This window comes from Mytilus californianus, unplaced genomic scaffold, assembly GCF_021869535.1.
Source record: "Mytilus californianus isolate M0D057914Y unplaced genomic scaffold, xbMytCali1.0.p SCAF_1, whole genome shotgun sequence".
Taxonomy (NCBI): Eukaryota; Metazoa; Mollusca; class Bivalvia; order Mytilida; family Mytilidae; genus Mytilus; species Mytilus californianus.
Genome location: NW_026262581.1, coordinates 141,618,943 through 141,637,127, shown reverse-complemented (window position 1 = coordinate 141,637,127; position 18,185 = coordinate 141,618,943). Strand labels below are relative to the sequence as shown.

The 18,185-nt window shown below is 32.1% G+C and overlaps 2 protein-coding genes and 1 long non-coding RNA gene across 3 annotated transcripts in view; 1 reads left to right on the top strand and 2 right to left on the bottom strand.

The window, feature by feature from the left end:
- The window catches only part of LOC127737600 (ATP-binding cassette sub-family D member 3-like), a 125,089-nt gene that overhangs the window by 24,127 nt on the left and 82,777 nt on the right, over window positions 1-18,185 (bottom strand). The window lies entirely within an intron of this gene.
- LOC127737613 (uncharacterized) lies at window positions 1,951-17,669 on the top strand. The gene is made up of 2 exons (XM_052248458.1): window positions 1,951-2,080; window positions 14,558-17,669. The coding sequence occupies exon 2, from the start codon at window positions 15,265-15,267 to the stop codon at window positions 16,258-16,260; it is 996 nt and encodes a 331-aa protein (XP_052104418.1). The 5' UTR covers window positions 1,951-2,080; window positions 14,558-15,264; the 3' UTR covers window positions 16,261-17,669.
- LOC127737625 (uncharacterized) lies at window positions 14,100-14,627 on the bottom strand. The gene is made up of 3 exons (XR_007999721.1): window positions 14,500-14,627; window positions 14,284-14,422; window positions 14,100-14,129 (listed from the first exon to the last, which is right to left on the bottom strand). It is a non-coding gene; the product is annotated as an uncharacterized LOC127737625 (long non-coding RNA).

Sequence of the window (18,185 nt, the reverse complement as noted above, 5' to 3'; positions counted from 1 at the left end):
CTAAGGCCTGACTGAACAACATATTAATTCACAAATATCTAAGGCCTGACTGAAAAACACATTAATTCACAAATGTTTAAGGCCTGACCGAACAACACATTAATTCACAAATATTTACAGGTTTTAAATTATCAGTGTTGTTCGGTCACATGTTGAATATTTTTCTTATTACTTTGACCATGGGCTTTTTCATAGAAATAAAGAATAAAGTTCAAGAGACTATATCTCTGTCGTCCACTCCTATTTGGTTTTTATGCAGCATCATTGACAAATTTTTGACAACTCCTTTTTTGTATGACATCAGAGGAGTGAAATCATCAGATTTATTTTGCAAGCGAAATTATCGGTTTTTATTTAAGTGGGAAATCAAAGTATTTCATTGTAACCAATGTAAAAAAGTGTCCCCCATCTACATAGCCAGCATTATTCATAGAGAGAAAAGTATTTTTTTTCAATTAAAGAATACCTTTTAAAGAATATCTTCTAACTGTGCATCTCTTATTCCTTTCTTTAATTGGTTGTCTCTGCTATCAGGATATATTACTTGATCTCTCAATGTACCCAAAGTCATATACGGTCTCTATAGAAAGAACAAAATGTTCAGGTAAGGTACATATAAGAAACAAACAACTGGAATTCAAAACTTCAACATGATCCTATTAATAAATTTGCAATGAAATTCATACATACGAATCATACATTTAACTTGTCTGCTAGGCAAGAATTCAAGTCAGTGAATCATGACAGGTGTTGGAGCAATACAGTATCCATGAAAATCAGATGTGCCAATACTAAAACAACTTTAGTTAAATGAAGGTTTCTGGTTTTCCTAAACTGTTTTTATCAATGCTAACATGATACTGTTGCATTTTTCTTTATTTCTAGTTAAAGCATCACATTAGTTTCTGAATTTTCAGTAACCATGACTGAGGAAGCAAGGATATACAGTATCCATGCAAATAAGATGTGCAAATACTTTCACAACGGTATACCAAATATCATGGACTTAACATAGTAGTTCCCCTTTAACTGACCTAAATCACAAACTTTAACATGAAACAACTATGCAAAATTTTTAAAACAAATAAACCATGACTATCTAGACAGGCCCACATAATATCACTGGAAATAAGATGTGCTAATTCATTTAGGAACAGAAACTTATAAAATTATTTTTCTGACAATTTTTGATAAAATGGACATGTTGATTGGCAGGCGAGTTTATGGGAAATATTTTTAGTAAAAGTTAACAGATGACAAAACAGGATGAGGCCAGACGATGGAGTTAATAGACGGACAACACACAGAGACAGATTATTAACATGCTAGTTCACAAGGTATCAGCATTAAAGGACATGTTGTTCTGACTTTGAGCTGACCCTAGTCCAAATAATTATGACAGCCATTTCAATTTTATGATGTGATGTTGTTGGAAGGCGTCACAGCAATAACTTCAATTATGGCCTTTCAAGAAGTCATAATTATTTGGACTAAGCTGAATCTAAAGTATTTGCTCTTTCTGTTAAATGTTGCCTCTGCCTTGTGTACAAGTGTAAGTACCAATTTTCAAGTTTTTGGTTTGATCTAGCCAGGGATTGAACCCAGGTAAGTCGATTTTATGAATATAACATAAACGGTACCAACTATACTTAGCAGCATTTCTGAATTAATGTTTTATATGGATGACTGCAGATGCTGCTGTATACAAAAAAAGTACCTATTATAAACGTGATGATCAATAACCATAAAATAAGAGGCTACATGTGACATCAAACTGTGACAATTTTACCACATTAAATGTTTATAAATATTATATACAAAATTGACATAGATTTTCTAAAGTGAAAAATTTAAATCCCTGCATTATAATATGTCTGGTAACATGATTGTTGACCTAATCATATTTACTGGGTCAGGTATTTAAATATCTATTGGTTACCTTGATCAGGATTCAACTTGTTCTAATTAACTTCCTGGTCGGCTGATATTTTATGTCAAACATTTTAATTGCCATACACACAATGGAAGTTATATTCAAATGAGGTGATTTAATATACAGAACAGATTTTTTTGTAAACAGGTATGGCGATCTTATGTCAAGATATTTCACATATACATGGAAAAATACTAAACAATTTCTTTAGAGATTTGTATCATATGACTTGACCTTTAAACTTCAATAACCTCTATAGGATGTAACTTGAAAATTACAAATCCATTTCTAATTTACCGAAAGGGACAATAAAGTTTTTTTCTAAAATTAAAATGTCTTTTTTTTTTTTTTTTTTTTTTTTTTTTTTTTTTTTCAGTGTATAATTTTATTTGAAATGTACATTTGTTAGAGATACATAAAGTACCGGTACCTTATCCCGGTCTCGTTGACGTTAGTATATAGCATTTCATAAGGTTAGTACTTATTAGTACACAACATACAATTTTGCTAATAAATAATGTATAACAGGATAAAAAGAAATTACTATGATATATTATAAATCTTAGTTAAGAAGATAAATTAATTTTTTCTGCAACCAAATTGTAGAAGTTTTTATATTTGCCTTGTTTATTTGTCAATATTTCGTAATGTTGGAAAAGTTTACCTTTAAAAATTTCAAACACATTAATTTGTTTTGTTTTCTGCTCGGATATGTAATACACTTTATATATAGTAAAAAGTACGATTGTTAGAAAATCGTTGATATTGTAATAATTTGTATCGTTTATCTTATATCTATACAAAAGTGATGCCAGTGATATTATATGATGTCCTATTTTAAGTTTGTCTAGTATTAGTTTTATTTGATCCCAAAATGATTTTAGATATTTGCATGTCAGAAAGTAATGATCATAATCTTCAATGACATTACATATATTACATAGAGGAGTTTTAGTTATTTTCCAAGAGAAAAGTAATTGTTTGGTTGGTAAAATGTAATGTAGAAATTTCCATCTTAACATTCTCAATTTATTATCTTGGATATAGTTAAAGATGAAGTACAACATTTGTTCTCTTTTCCTTGTATTGTTATCTAAATTTAGAATTCTGTCCCATTTTTGAAATCCTATTGCTTTCTCATAATATCTATTTAAAAGCGAGATGTAGATATCTTTCGAGGAAAATATTTTTATTGGTACCATTTTTCCTTCTCTATCTTTGAATTTAAATTCGGAGTCGGTAGCAACTTTTGTTTTGATTGACTCTTCTTTTATGAGCTCTTGTAACCACTGTTTTGGTATTGCTTTCATCAATTTAGAATATTCCGAAAACCAATTAGCATGGCAAGATAGTTTATCCAAAATCTTATTTTGATTAATTTTTCCTTTATCATCAATTATGTCATTTACAAATAAAATTTTGCTGTTTATCCAATTTTTGAAAATAAGACATTTACCATTTAATTTGATATGCTTATTGCCCCATATTAGTTGCTGTCTGATATGCTTATATGTTAGTCGATTTGATTCTTTTTCAGATTTTGAGTTTATCCATGATATAATTATTTTTAAGTAAAATTCTGGAACAATTTCTTTTAGTTTATTGATTAGATTAATATTGTTAAAGTCCATTTTAAATATAAGGAATTCTTGTCCAAACTTGTCTAAGTAAAATTTTGGTAAGACTTTCCAATTGGGTGATGAGTCTTCATTATCAATGAGTCTTTTTACCCAATTAATATTTATGGATTCTATATATTTATCTATGTCTATCATTTTAAGTCCGCCGGCAAGATAATTTTTACTTATTATAGGTCTTTTAATTTTTTCTGGTTTATTATTCCATATAAAACTATATATTATTTTTTTAAATTTTGCGAGATATTCTTTATCAATATCTGTTACTGATGCAACATAGGTTATATTTGGTAGGATTAGTGATTTAACAAGAGTTATTTTACCTAACATAGTTAATTTTCTTTTATTCCAATCTTTAATTATTTTTTCCGATTTTTCGTATTGTCTTTGCAAGTTTAATTTTTTACACTCATTTTTATTAAGTCCAAAATATATTCCTAATACTTTTATCGGTCCTTGTGTCCACTTAATGTTTTCAACTTTATCTTTACAAGATTTTAAATTTCCGAGCCATATCCCCTCTGTTTTATTTCGATTAAGCTTTAGGCCTGAAAGTGATCCGAAAATTTCGATAATATTCAAAGTTAATGAAATTTCTTGTTTTGAATTTAAAAATAAAGTGGTGTCATCTGCAAGCTGGCTTAACTTTAGAGTATGGGTTTTATTATCTAGTTTGATTTGAAAACCTTTAAATTTTTTATCTTGTCTTAATCTACAGGCTAAAATTTCAACAGCAATAACGAAGATTATAGAACTCGCGGGACACCCTTGACGGATCCCGCGCTCAATGCTGAAGGGTCTTGAAATCCACCCATTATTTAATATACAACCCTTTATATCTGTATATAAAGTATTTATCCACTTCAATAAAGATTTCTGAAAGCCAAATTTCTTTAATGAACAATACATAAATTCCCATTCTAACGAGTCAAATGCCTTTGAAAAATCTAAAAAAAGAATAGCCCCGTCTACGTTGAATTTTTCTGAATAGTCTATAATATCTTGGATTTGTCTAATATTAAACCCAATATATCTGTTTTTTACATACCCGTTTTGATCACTGTGAATGATTTTATGCAATACTGGTTTAAGTCTTTGTGCAAGAGAATATGCTATAATTTTGGTATCTACATTTAATAAAGTAATTGGTCTATAATTGTCTAAATTTAACGGGTCATTTTTCTTGTAAATAAGGGTAATTAATCCTAGTTTCTGTGAATTTGTTAATTCTTTTTTCTCATAACAATGGTTAAAGACATCTACAGCAAAATATTGTAAGTTGGACCAGAAAGATCTATAAAATTCAATTGGAAGACCATCAATACCCGGTGTTTTGTTAAGTTTCATTTTAAAAACAGAATTTGTACATTCCTCTATTGTCAGCTTTCCTTCAATTTCATTACTTTCGTGTGTAGTTAGTTTGCTGTTTATTTTTGTATTTTCAATATAATTCTCAATGTCTTCCAAATCTGGCTTAGTTGACGTATATAAATTTACATAATAATTCCTCCCCGTTTCTAATATTTTACCTTGATCCTCAGTTATTTCCCCTTCACTGTCCCTAATCGCAGTAATATTTTTTCTTGTCTGTCTCGATTTCTCTAATCCCAAAAAATATTTTGTATTTTTTTCGCCTTCTTCTACCCATTTAACTCTTGATCTTATTTTTGCCCCTTTTATTTTATCAGAATATAGAGTTTGTAACATTTCTTCTGTTTTCTTTATTGAATCTATTATGTTATTATTTTTCTTTTCATCAAGGACATTATCCTGAATTTCATTCAAAAGTTTAAGTTCTTGTTCTAATTCTTTAATTTCATCTCTTTTATTTTTAGCTTTGATTTTACAATGTTCAATAGTCGTCTCCTTAACCTCTATTTTAAACAGATCCCACACGATTGCTAAACCTTTTCGGTCTCTTAATTTTTCATATTTATCTATTAAAGTGTTTATTTTCATTTTGTATGATTCGTCTTTAAGAATACTATTGTTTAATTTGAAATAACCCTTTCCTTTCTCCCCCTGACAATGATTTATCTTAAGTGAAATTGCTAGATGGTCTGTATATTGAATTGTAGCGGGTCTTATATCAGTGTGGAGTACTCTAGGTCTCACGTCTTGACTAACAAGAAAATAATCAATTCTACTAGCTACTTCATTATTTTTTCTTCTCCAGGTATATTGTGTTTTATTTGGATTTATTACTCTCCAGATGTCTATAACTTTTAGTTTTTTTATTAAACTTTTCAACGCATTTGTCTTATTTTTTATTTTTTGTTTATCTTTTCTATTACTTTTTCTATCCTTTATATTAAGCGTTTCATTCATATCACCCCCTATAATAAGTATACCAAGGCTATATTTTTCAATGACACTTAAAGCTTTTTTAAAGAATATATTTCTATCTTTACATGTGTTTGGGGCGTAAAGGTTAACAAAAGTAAATATATTTTTATCAATTTCTATGTTGATTAAAACAATTCTTCCCTCTTGATCTACATATTTGTCAATAATTTCATGTTTAATTATTTTGTTAATGTAAATCGAAACACCCTTTGCTTGTGTACTTCCAAAACTATGATATAATTCTCCCGTGAATTCTTTGTCTATAGAATTATCCGAAAAATGAGTTTCTTGTAAAATTATAATATTGCATTTCTGTTGTCTCATCCATTCTTTTAGTCTAATTCTTTTTTCATGTTTTCTCAACCCCTGACAATTTAAAGAACATATGTGTAATAGATTAAGTGACATCTTGATTGTTTTTTAAAAGTATTCGATGATAAATAAATAAACAAAAATAAAACATACAGGTATTTACAACTATAGAAATTAGAGACAAAATAAATGACACACATATATCATCAATGACAGAGTTAACCTTCACCCTGTGAGTTGCAATATAATATACATGTACGCACATACATTTAATTCCATATTGACCGACTTTGATAGGTTTTCACCTGTTTCTATATTTAGAATCATTGACTGGTAAAATATATCGACCTTCACATGTATAACAATTGATTTCCACGAGCATCGACACTATATTAACCGGTATACCTTACATTGAAATATATAATTGTGTTGGATGTATAACAAATGTTTCTAAATGGGTAAGTATTTTGTTTATAAATAAATATTTGTATACTTTTAAAAAGGTTTTCAAAAAGTATGACAGCGAGATTAGAATTCCATATAAACTGAAAGATTATTTTCAAATGCTTTCGCATGTATATGATATATATACAGACACGATTGTTCGGTTTACTTGGGTTGTCTTTACTAATACGGAGATTTATCAATTCAAGGAAATCATTAGTACCATGAATAAATATTGTTTGATTATATATTGAAATTTTCGCAGCTACTATAAAATATTGATAATTATCTATATAGATAAAAAGGTATAGATAGATCAAAACGATTTGTTTACATTTTTTACACAGGTGAGTGGAGATAGCGATGTGATTAATTTGCATATCTATATAAATAGCTAAGTGTTTTGTAGTACATTGTAAATATATTTATAGGGCTATACGACGTAAACGCACATATACATTTTTCTATACATTAAAACAAAATAATTACATATTCATGTATAACTATACTAGTTATTTCATGTGAAAAGTTTATTATCTCATTCATGGTCTATATATTCTATATTGACAAACATCTATATATACAAGTTATTTGTTGTAATGATATTGTGCAGAGTATATACAATCTAAGGGTATTGTATCATACACTGCCACATATTTTTTATTATGTTTTTCATAGCTATAGATAAAATAGGAATATTTACAGATGTTTATACAAGTATATATCATTTTGATCATTTAGAGATCAGTAGAAAATGTGAAAGAAAATGATATATGGTAACTGTTCTTAGACCTATGTCTTTGAAGCTTTGCTGGAGTCAGTTTCTCTATTGTGGTATTCATCGGTTGGGGTTGTTGCTGTTCTTTTTCCATGTTTTTGTAGTGGTGTGTTGATTTCAGAATTCACAATAAATTTGTCAATTGGACCTTTTGCTTCTGATTTTGCCTTGTTTTTTGTTTTATCTTTTTTGTTTTGTTTCTTTTGTTTCTTTTTCTGTAGTTCAGACTCAGTTTCTTTATTTGTGACTTCACTGATTTCTGTTGATGTTTCTGTTATTGCATCTGTAGGTTGCAATATGGACTGTGAAGGTGGGATTTCACTGTGATCAACATGATCACCAATGTCAGTCTCATTCCCACTTTCACTTTCACTTGAATCAGATTGATCATCATTGTTATTCCCTTTAGTGTCTGATGCTTTTGTAGTTAGAGTTGGAGTTTGGCATTCTTTTGCTTTATGCCCTTCTTTTCCACATTGGTTACAGACCCAATTGTTTTGGCACTTTTCTTGTTTGTGTCCCTTTTTCAGACATTTCTGACAAGTTATGTAAGGATTTATGTAGATTTGTCCTTTATAATAAATTTTGGCATTGTACTTTCCAATCTTTGTGAATCTGGGCAAAGTGCCTTCCAATGGTTGTACATAGAAGATTCTGTCTCCAGATTGGCAGTCAGTGAGAAAACCATCTATTCTCAGTCTCTCTCTGAAATAACTTGTTATAACTACGCCAATAGACTGGAAGAACCCGAAAATCTGACCGTCATCAGCTGATAATGGAATATTGGAGACACGTACTCTGAGATATTCTGGCTGGTCATTTACAGTTATTCTTGGGTTTTTATTATAGATTGTTAAAAGTTTATTACGTATAGATACGCCAGATATGAGGAGGTGGTCTCTTGCTTCTTCTTGTGCAAGGTAAATGCGCCACATTCCCTTGACTCTTTGTAGTCCCTTCATTTGGTATCTTGGTATCTCTGTGCCGATACTTTTGAATACTTCTTGGTGTGTTAAGAAGTCTTTTTGTTGAAGTATTGAATTGCCGAATAAATCTGTCTCAAGGATAAATACGGGCTTTAATGACGACAGTTCTTCAAGATGTTCATTTTGATTATCATGATTTTGATTTGCTGGTTTTGAAACAGCGCCGGCATATGAGTTGTTGTCGGCCATGTTGTTTGTTTTGGTTTAGTTAACGGGTTGATTATATTAAATTTATGGTTTTAAGAGTTTATATAAACTGTTAAATATACTTTTCTACCATTTCTGATGATTGTTTTCTGTAGCAAAATATAAATTGGTAGTCCTAGACGGTTATTTAACTTATTATTAGACTAATTTTGAGGAGCATGAAAAGTTCCGTGGATATCGTTCGATGCCCCTTAGATCCTTTAAAACTTATTTCAAATAGGAGTGTAAGCAAAATGAGAAACATGAAATCATCCAGCTTTAAAAGATTTTGGCCAAAAAGTCAAGAAAAAAGTTGAGATAAAATTAAACAATTGTTTCTGGACAAATCATGAACAATCTTATCTTGTATTTGTATTTTTTATGAGATAACAGTATTCTGCGATAATTCTTCTAAGAAACCAATTTTATGAAACTTTTGCATAAGACTTAACTAGATACTGCATTGACAAGACAGGGGTAACGATTTGACAAGGTGACAATTTAACCTGGTGCCATTGTGACTATTTCAAAATTCAAAATTCCAAATCCAATCTTACATTTGACAGCTATGAAAAGATGATCAAGTCAAACCAAACATTGACCTGTTTATCAGGCAAAATAACTTATATCTCGTATATGTTTAGGGTCATGGCATCCAGTAAACCTATACCATGTGGACCTGCCCATAAGGCTAAATAACTTATATCTTGTATATGTTTAGGGTCATGGCATCAAGTAAACCAGAACCATGTGGACCTGCCCATAAGGCTAAATAACTTATATCTTGTATATGTTTAGGGTCATGGCATCCAGTAAACTTGTACCATGTGGACCAGCCCATAAGGCTAAATAACTTATATCTTGTATATGTTTAGGGTCATGGCATCCAGTAAACCTGTACCATGTGGACCTACCCATAAGGCAAAATAACTTATATTTTGTATATGTTTAGGGTCATAGCATCCAGTAAACCTATACCATGTGGACCCTGACCATGAGGCAAAATAACTTATATCTTGTATATGTTTAGTGTCATGGCATCCAGTAAACCTATACCATGTGGAGCCTGACCATGAGGCTAAATAACTTATATCTTGTATAAGTTTAGGGTCATGGCATCCAGCAAACCTGTACCATGTGGACCTACCCATAAGGCAAAATAACTTATATCTTGTATATGTTTAGGGTCATGGCATCCAGTAAACCTATACCATGTGGACCTGCCCATAAGGCTAAGTAACTTATATCTTGTATATGTTTAGGGTCATGGCATCCAGTAAATCTATACCATGTGGACCCTGACCATGAGGCTAAATAACTTATATCTTGTATATATTTAGGGTCATGGCATCCAGTAAATCTATACCATGTGGACCTGCCAGTAAGCCTAAATAATGTATGTCTTGTATATGTTTATGGTCATGGCGTCCATTAAACCTAAAACATGTGGACCTATCCATAAGGCTAGATAACTTATATCTTGTATATATTAAGGGTCATGGCATCCAGTAAACATAGTATACCATGTCGAACTGCCCATCAGGCTAAATAACTTATGTCTTGTATATGTTTAGGGTCATTGCGTCCAGTAAACCTATAACATGTGGACCTACCCATAAGGCAAAATAACTAATATCTCGCATCTGTTTAGGGTCATGGCATCTAAACCTGCACCATATGGACCCTGACCATAAGACTAAATAACTTATATCTTGTATATGTTTAGGGTCATGGTATCCAGTAAACCTATACCATGTGGACCCTGACCATAAGGCTAAATAACTTATATCTTGTATATGTATAGGTCATGGCATCCAGTAAACCTATACCATGTGGACCTGCCCATAAGGCTAAATAACTAATATCTTGTATATGTTTAGGTCATGGCATCTAGTAAACCTGTACCATGTGGACCCTGACATGAGGCTAAATAACTTATATCTTGTATATGTTTAGAGTCATGGGGTCCAGTATACCTATAACATGTGGACCTACCCATAAGGCAAACTAACGTATATCTTCGTATATGTTTAGGGTCATGGCATCCAGTAAACTTGTACCATATGGACCTTGACCATAAGGCTAAATAACTTATATATTGTATTTGTTTAGGGTCATGGCATCCAGTAAACCTATAACATGTGGACTTGCCCATAAGGCAAAATAACTTTTATTTTGTATATGTTTAGGGTCATGGCATCCAGTTAACCTATAACATGTGGACCTACCCATAAGGCGATATAACTTATCTTGTATATGTTTAGGGTCATGGCATCCAGTAAATCTATAAAATGTGGACCTACCCATCAGCCTAAATAACTTATATTTTGTATATGTTTAGGGTAATGGTATCCAGAAAACCTATACCATGTGGACCTACCCATAAGGCTAAATAACTTATATCTTGTATATGTTTAGGGTCATGGCATCCAGTAAACCTATACCATGCGGACCTGCCCATAAGACAAAATAACTTATATCTTGTATATGTTTAGGGTCATGGCATCCAGTAAACATAGTATACCATAAGGACCTGCCCATAAGGCAAAATAACTTATATTTTGTATATGTTTAGGGTCAAGGCATCCAGTAATCCTATACCATGTGGACCTACCAATAAGACAAAATAACTTATATCTTGTATATGTTTAGGGTCATAACATCCAGTAAACATAGTATACCATGAGGACCTGCCCATAAGGCAAAATAACTTATATCTTGTATATGTTTAGGGTCATGGCATCCAGTAAACGTATACCATGTGGACCTACCCATAAGGCAAAATAACTTATATCTTGTATATGTTTAGGGTCATGGCATCCAGTAAACCTATACCATGTGGACCTGCCCATAAGGCTAAGTAACTTATATCTTGTATATGTTTAGGGTCATGGCATCCAGTAAACCTATACCATGTGGACCCTGACCATGAGGCTTAATAACTTATATCTTGTATATATTTAGGGTCATGGCATCCAGTAAATCTATACCATGTGGACCTGCCAGTAAGCCTAAATAATTTATGTCTTGTATATGTTTATGGTCATGGCGTCCATTAAACCTATAACATGTGGACCTATCCATAAGGCTAGATAACTTATATCTTGTATATATTAAGGGTCATGGCATCCAGTAAACATAGTATACCATGTCGACCTGCCCATCAGGCTAAATAACTTATGTCTTGTATATGTTTAGGGTCATTGCGTCCAGTAAACCTATAACATGTGGACCTACCCATAAGGCAAAATAACTATTATCTCGCATCTGTTTAGGGTCATGGCATCCAAACCTGCACCATATGGACCCTGACCATAAGGCTGAATAACTTATATCTTGTATATGTTTAGGGTCATGGTATCCAGTAAACCTATACCATGTGGACCCTGACCATAAGGCTAAATAACTTATATCTTGTATATGTATAGGTCATGGCATCCAATAAACCTATACCATGTGGACCTGCCCATAAGGCTAAATAACAAATATCTTGTATATGTTTAGGTCATGGCATCTAGTAAACCTATATAATGTGGACCTGCCCATCAGGCTTAATAACGTATATCTTGAATATTTTTAGGGTCGTGGCATCCAGTAAACATAATATACCATATGGACCCTGACCATGAGGCTGCATAACTTATATTTTGTATATGTTTAGGGTCATGGCATCCAGTAAACCTGTACCATATGTACCCTGACCATAAGGCTAAATAACTTATATCTTGTATATGTTTAGGGTCATGGTATCCAGTAAACCTATACCATGCGGACCTGCCCATAAGACAAAATAACTTATATCTTGTATATGTTTAGGGTCATGGCATCCAGTAAACATAGTATACCATAAGGACCTGCCCATAAGGCAAAATAATTTATATTTTGTATATGTTTAGGGTCAAGGCATCCAGTAATCCTATACCATGTGGACCTACCAATAAGACAAAATAACTTATATCTTGTATATGTTTAGGGTCATGGCATCCAGTAAACATAGTATACCATGAGGACCTGCCCATAAGGCAAAATAACTTATATCTTGTATATGTTTAGGGTCATGGCATCCAGTAAACATAATTTACCATGTGGACCTGACCATGAGGCTAAATAACTTATATTTTGTATATGTTTAGGTCATGGCGTCCAGTAAACCTGTACCATATGGACCCTGACCATAAGGCTAAATAACTTATATCTTGTATATGTTTGGGGTCATGGTATCAAGTAAACCTGTACCATGTGGACCTACCCATAAGGCAAAATAACTTATATGTTGTATATGTTTAGGGTCATGGTATCCAGTAAACTTATACCATGACCATGTGGACCTGCCCATAAGGCTAAAGAACTTATATCTTGTATATGTTTATATGTTTAGGGTCAAGGCATCCAGTAAACCTATACTATGTGGACCTGCCCATAAGACTAAATAACTAATATCTTGTATATGTTAAGGGTCATGGCATCCAGTAAACCTATAGCACGTGGACCTGCCCATAAGACTAAATAACTAATATCATGTGTATATGTTTATGGTCATGGCATCCAGTAAACCTATAAAATGTGGACCTACCCATAAGGCTTAATAACTTATATCTTGTATATCATGTATATGTTTAGGGTAATTGCATCCAGTAAACCTATACCTTGTAGACCTGCCCATAAGGCTAAATAACTTATATTTGTATATGTTTAGGGTCAAGGCATCCAGTAAACCTGTACCATATAGACCTACCAAAAAGACAAAATAACTTATATCTTGTATATGTATAGGGTCGTGGCATCCAGTAAACATAGTATACCATGTGGACCTGACCATGAGGCTAAATAACTTATATCTTGTATATGTTTAGGGTCATGGCATCCAGTAAATCTATACCATGTGGACCTGCCCATAAGGCAAAATAACTTACATCTTGTATATGTTTAGGGTCATGGTTACCAGTAAACCTGTACCATATGGACCCTGACCATAAGGCTAAACAACTTATATCTTGTATATGTTTAGGATCATGGTATCCAGTAAACCTATACCACGTGGAACTACCCATAAGGCAAACTAACGTATATCTTGTAAATGTTTAGGGTCATGGCATCCAGTAAACTCATAACATGTGAACCTTGTAAATTAGACAAAATAACGTATATCTTGTATATGTTTAGGGTCATGGCATCCAGTAAACATGTACCATGTGGACCCTGACATGAGGCCAAATAACTTATATCTGGTATATGTTTAGAGTCACGGGGTCCAGTAAACCTATAACATGTGGACCTACCCATAAGGCAAACTAACGTATATCTTGTATATGTTTAGGGTCATGGCATCCAGTAGACTTGTACCATATGGACCCTGACCATAAGGCTAAATAACTTATATATTGTATATGTTTAGGGTCATGGCATCCAGTTAACCTATAACATGTGGACCTGCCCATAAGGCAAAATAACTTATATCTTGTATATGTTTAGGGTCATGGCATCCAGTAAACCTATAACATGTGGACCTACCCATAAGGCGTAATAACTCATATCTTGTATATGTTTAGGGTCATGGCATCCAGTAATTCTATAAAATGTGGACCTGCCCTTAAAGCTAAATAACTTATATCTTGTATATATTTAGGGTCATGGCATCCAGTAAACCTATAAGATGTGGACCTACCCATAAGGCTAAATAACGTATATCTTGTATATGTTTAGGGTCATGGCATCCAGTAAACCTGTACCATGTGGACCTGCCCATAAGGCAAAATAACTTATATCTTGTATATGTTTAGGGCCATGGCATCCAGTAAACCTGTACCATGAGGACCTGCCCATAAAGCTAAATAACTTATATCTTGTATATGTCTAGGGTCATGGCATCCAGTAAACCTGTACCATATGGACCCTGACCAGAAGGCTAAATAAGTTATATGTTGTATATGTTTAGGGTCATGTCATCCAGTAAACCTATACCATGTGGACCTTGTCAAGAAGGAAAAGTAAAGACTGAAGCTGACATCTGGTGTTACACCTGTGAAGAAGGATTATGTTCAACATGTTCTAGTTACCATAAAAGATCCAATGGAACAATTGATCATAAGACTATTGATATCAATAATTATAAACCCTCCATTGGAGCTATCAATACAGAATGTGACATACATGGTCAACAGCTTAACTTGTATTGCCCCAATCATTTAATGCCTTGCTGTGATGAATGTATTCCTTCTAGCCATTTACAATGTACGGGAATAAAAAGTTTAGCTAGTGTTGTGGAGAAAACAAAGATTGATGAAACAAAAGAAACTGTAGATAAAGATATCAACTCCATCTTACATCTCTTGGATAAAATGGTAAATAACAAATCAACAAACATCAAAACTGGAGAACAACAATGTGAATGCATAAAAAAATCAATTGTTAAAATAAGGAATCAAATGAATAAACATTTAGACCACCTGGAGAAGAAATTATGCCATGAAGTAGACATCATCTGGAATCAGGAAAAGTCAAACGCAACAGATTTAATAACTGAAATCAAACAAAAAAAGAAAATGCTCAAAAAGTTCATAACAATTTGCCAGCAGTCACAACACATAGTTCAAAACTCCAATCATTTCTAGGTGTACATCAGATTGAACAACAAGTACATAAATGTCAAGGTATGTCAAAGATCTGGAAAATGATGACAGGGCAAAAAAATTTGACATCAAAATGAGGCAAAATAATGAAATAAAAAAGATACTAAGCAATTTAGGATCAATAGAATACCTGGGAGAAATAATGGTTGTTAAAATAGAAATAGCCTTGAATAGAGAAACAAGTGTGAGTAGGAAAGCACAAGTACAGTCAAGAGAACAATCCAACATAAACAACATGACAATGAATATTGAAATAAAAATAGATATAAACATGAAGAAGTACAGCAGTGACATGATTTGTCTGATAGATGAAAGAGTTGTAGTTGTGGAATGGTGTGATAAAATTAACCTACTTAATTCTGATGGCAAACTACAGCAACAATTACCTATACCTGATGGAGCCTACTGTATAACACAGATCAATCAGAACACTATAGCCATAACTTATCCTAAGACGGGACACATTCAGATCTTCAATATGGAGAATGAAACGGTTACCAAAGTTATCACATTAGACATACCATGCTATGGTTTATCATTCTCCAATAATTCCCTGGCTGTAGGTTTGCGTGATGATGAAATCCGTATTATAGACTTGGAAGGAAATACACTGAATTCAATACAAGTTCAGAGTAAATCAGCACTGTTTAACCTTGTTTATAGTAATGACAGAGTAATCTATAGTGACGAGGTAGGTAAAGCAGTATACTGTGTGGATGGATCAGGAAAACAGATCTGGCAATATACACAGGATTTAACAGGACCAAGAGGACTTTGTATAGATACTTATGGTAACATTATTGTAGCAGACGGTAGATCTGATAGAATAATAGAAATATCAAAAGATGGACAGAATAGTAAAGTACTGATTTGTGAAGAGGATGAACTGAAGTGTCCTTGGTGTATTTGTTTTAAGCAGAATGAGAATTCAGGTTTTATTTGTAATATCAATGCCACATACTTGGCAAAATTCATTTTATCTTCTGGAAAGTTTTCCATGATTTTTTAATATTTCACATAATGATCAATTTGTTTTACATTAATGATTAGGAGTTAACACTCAACAAGTTGACTTGAAAGCAATAACTCAATGGAAATCATATCCTATATACAATTGAAATTTAGTGCAAAATTGATTTTGAAAATGACAACAAAATTGAATGAAAAATTGAAAGTATCATAAGGAAATTTCTAACAAAGTGATTAATACATTATAAAGATTTTCATTATGAATGTATAACATTTTTTGTTAAACAAAGATTATTCTAGGCATAAAGGTGGAAAGAAATATCATAGTTTGTTGTAGTACAAAAAAAATGTAGAATGAAAGTCAAATTTCAAATTTCCAATTTTCGATTTACCAAAAATCACAGCACAATATAAGAACAAACTATCAAATCTTAAGCATGTTTGCTGCTCCCATTTCCGAACCATTACATTACATTTCAATTCTAATAAAGATTTAAAACTAAAACCAGGGAAAATTCCCGATGCTTTACAATGTATGATAAAATGTTATGAAGTAGAAAAAGTATATATTTTATTAGGATAAAAACAAAAATAAATAGAAATGTTAAAAGTAAGTTTCTGTGCATGTGTCAAACATATTTCGGATTAAGTCTAGCATCTATCCATGTGCACCACTGGAGTTAAAATGGGATTTAGTCTAACATCCACCAATGCGCACAACCGGGAGTTATTTTCAACATTTTCACAATCGTTTTTTTTTTTTATTATTGAATCAAACTTTTTTTTCTCAATAAATACTGTTTTATTAGTCGATAATTGTAAAAAAATATTTTTTCAACGTAAAAGGTAAGATATATTGATTGGAATGATGTAAACAATGAACACTTTCTGTTACTTTACATCGGTCCCTTTATTGATTATTAAATACGTAACTATCAACATTATCGTTTAATTTTTAGCACAATTGCTTAGATTACACTAGTTTTCATATCACTTATCAACAATCTTTCTCATCTTAAGCTACTGTATGTGGACAAGTTAAAATTATTATTATTATTTTTAGTTTGTATTTTTAACTGATTTACTTTTTCGCTGCATGTTAAAAATCTGACATCGATAACTGTAAGTTACTTAGTTTACACATGTATTTTTCATTAAATGGTGAATATTTATTGGAGGTACTTATCTGACTAAGATCAATAATGTTTGGAAGGGATTAACGATAGATAAACTGGAATGCTGTTCTGCTTGAGTGGATTATCTTACTAAAGGCTGACACTTTAAATTTTAATAGGACATAACACAGTATGATTTCGTTAAACAGGGGTGTGGCTTACTAGTTTGACGTAGCTTTACCATATCTTAAAACAACTTAAATGACCGCAAGGGAATCTATTTGACTGGTATTAAAATGATTTGAAATGGATTAAAATAAATTGAAAAACAATTTTAATTTTTGTCAATCAAATTAAAATAATCAGTAATCTTTTTCAAATAGGGTTACTGTGGAATTATTAATATTCGTTGGTTAAGGAATGTATGCAGACTTTAACAAAACCACGAAATCTAATATCCACGAAAATGCAAGTTTTTCTCAATCCACGAAAATTGGTACCCACGAAAATTCAGATACTGTAAAAGCTTTTTTGGATAGAGCTGGTGCGATTTTTTTCAATTAGCGTTTTTCGTCAAAAAGAAATTCAAAATTCGAATTCAAATTCAAATTCTTTATTTCCTAATCACAGGACCCTTTCTGGCATTACAAAATTTAACACGATCATTCACACTTTTATACATGTCTTTCTTGCTCCACTCACTTTGATTAAGTTAATTGGATACAGTACATTGCAGAAATGCACTACGAATTAACTGTGTTCTCGGGCCAGATATTCGATAAAATAATAGTGATATTACTTTAGATCTCAGGAAGACAAGTTCACACTTTGAACTGTAAGACAAATTTAT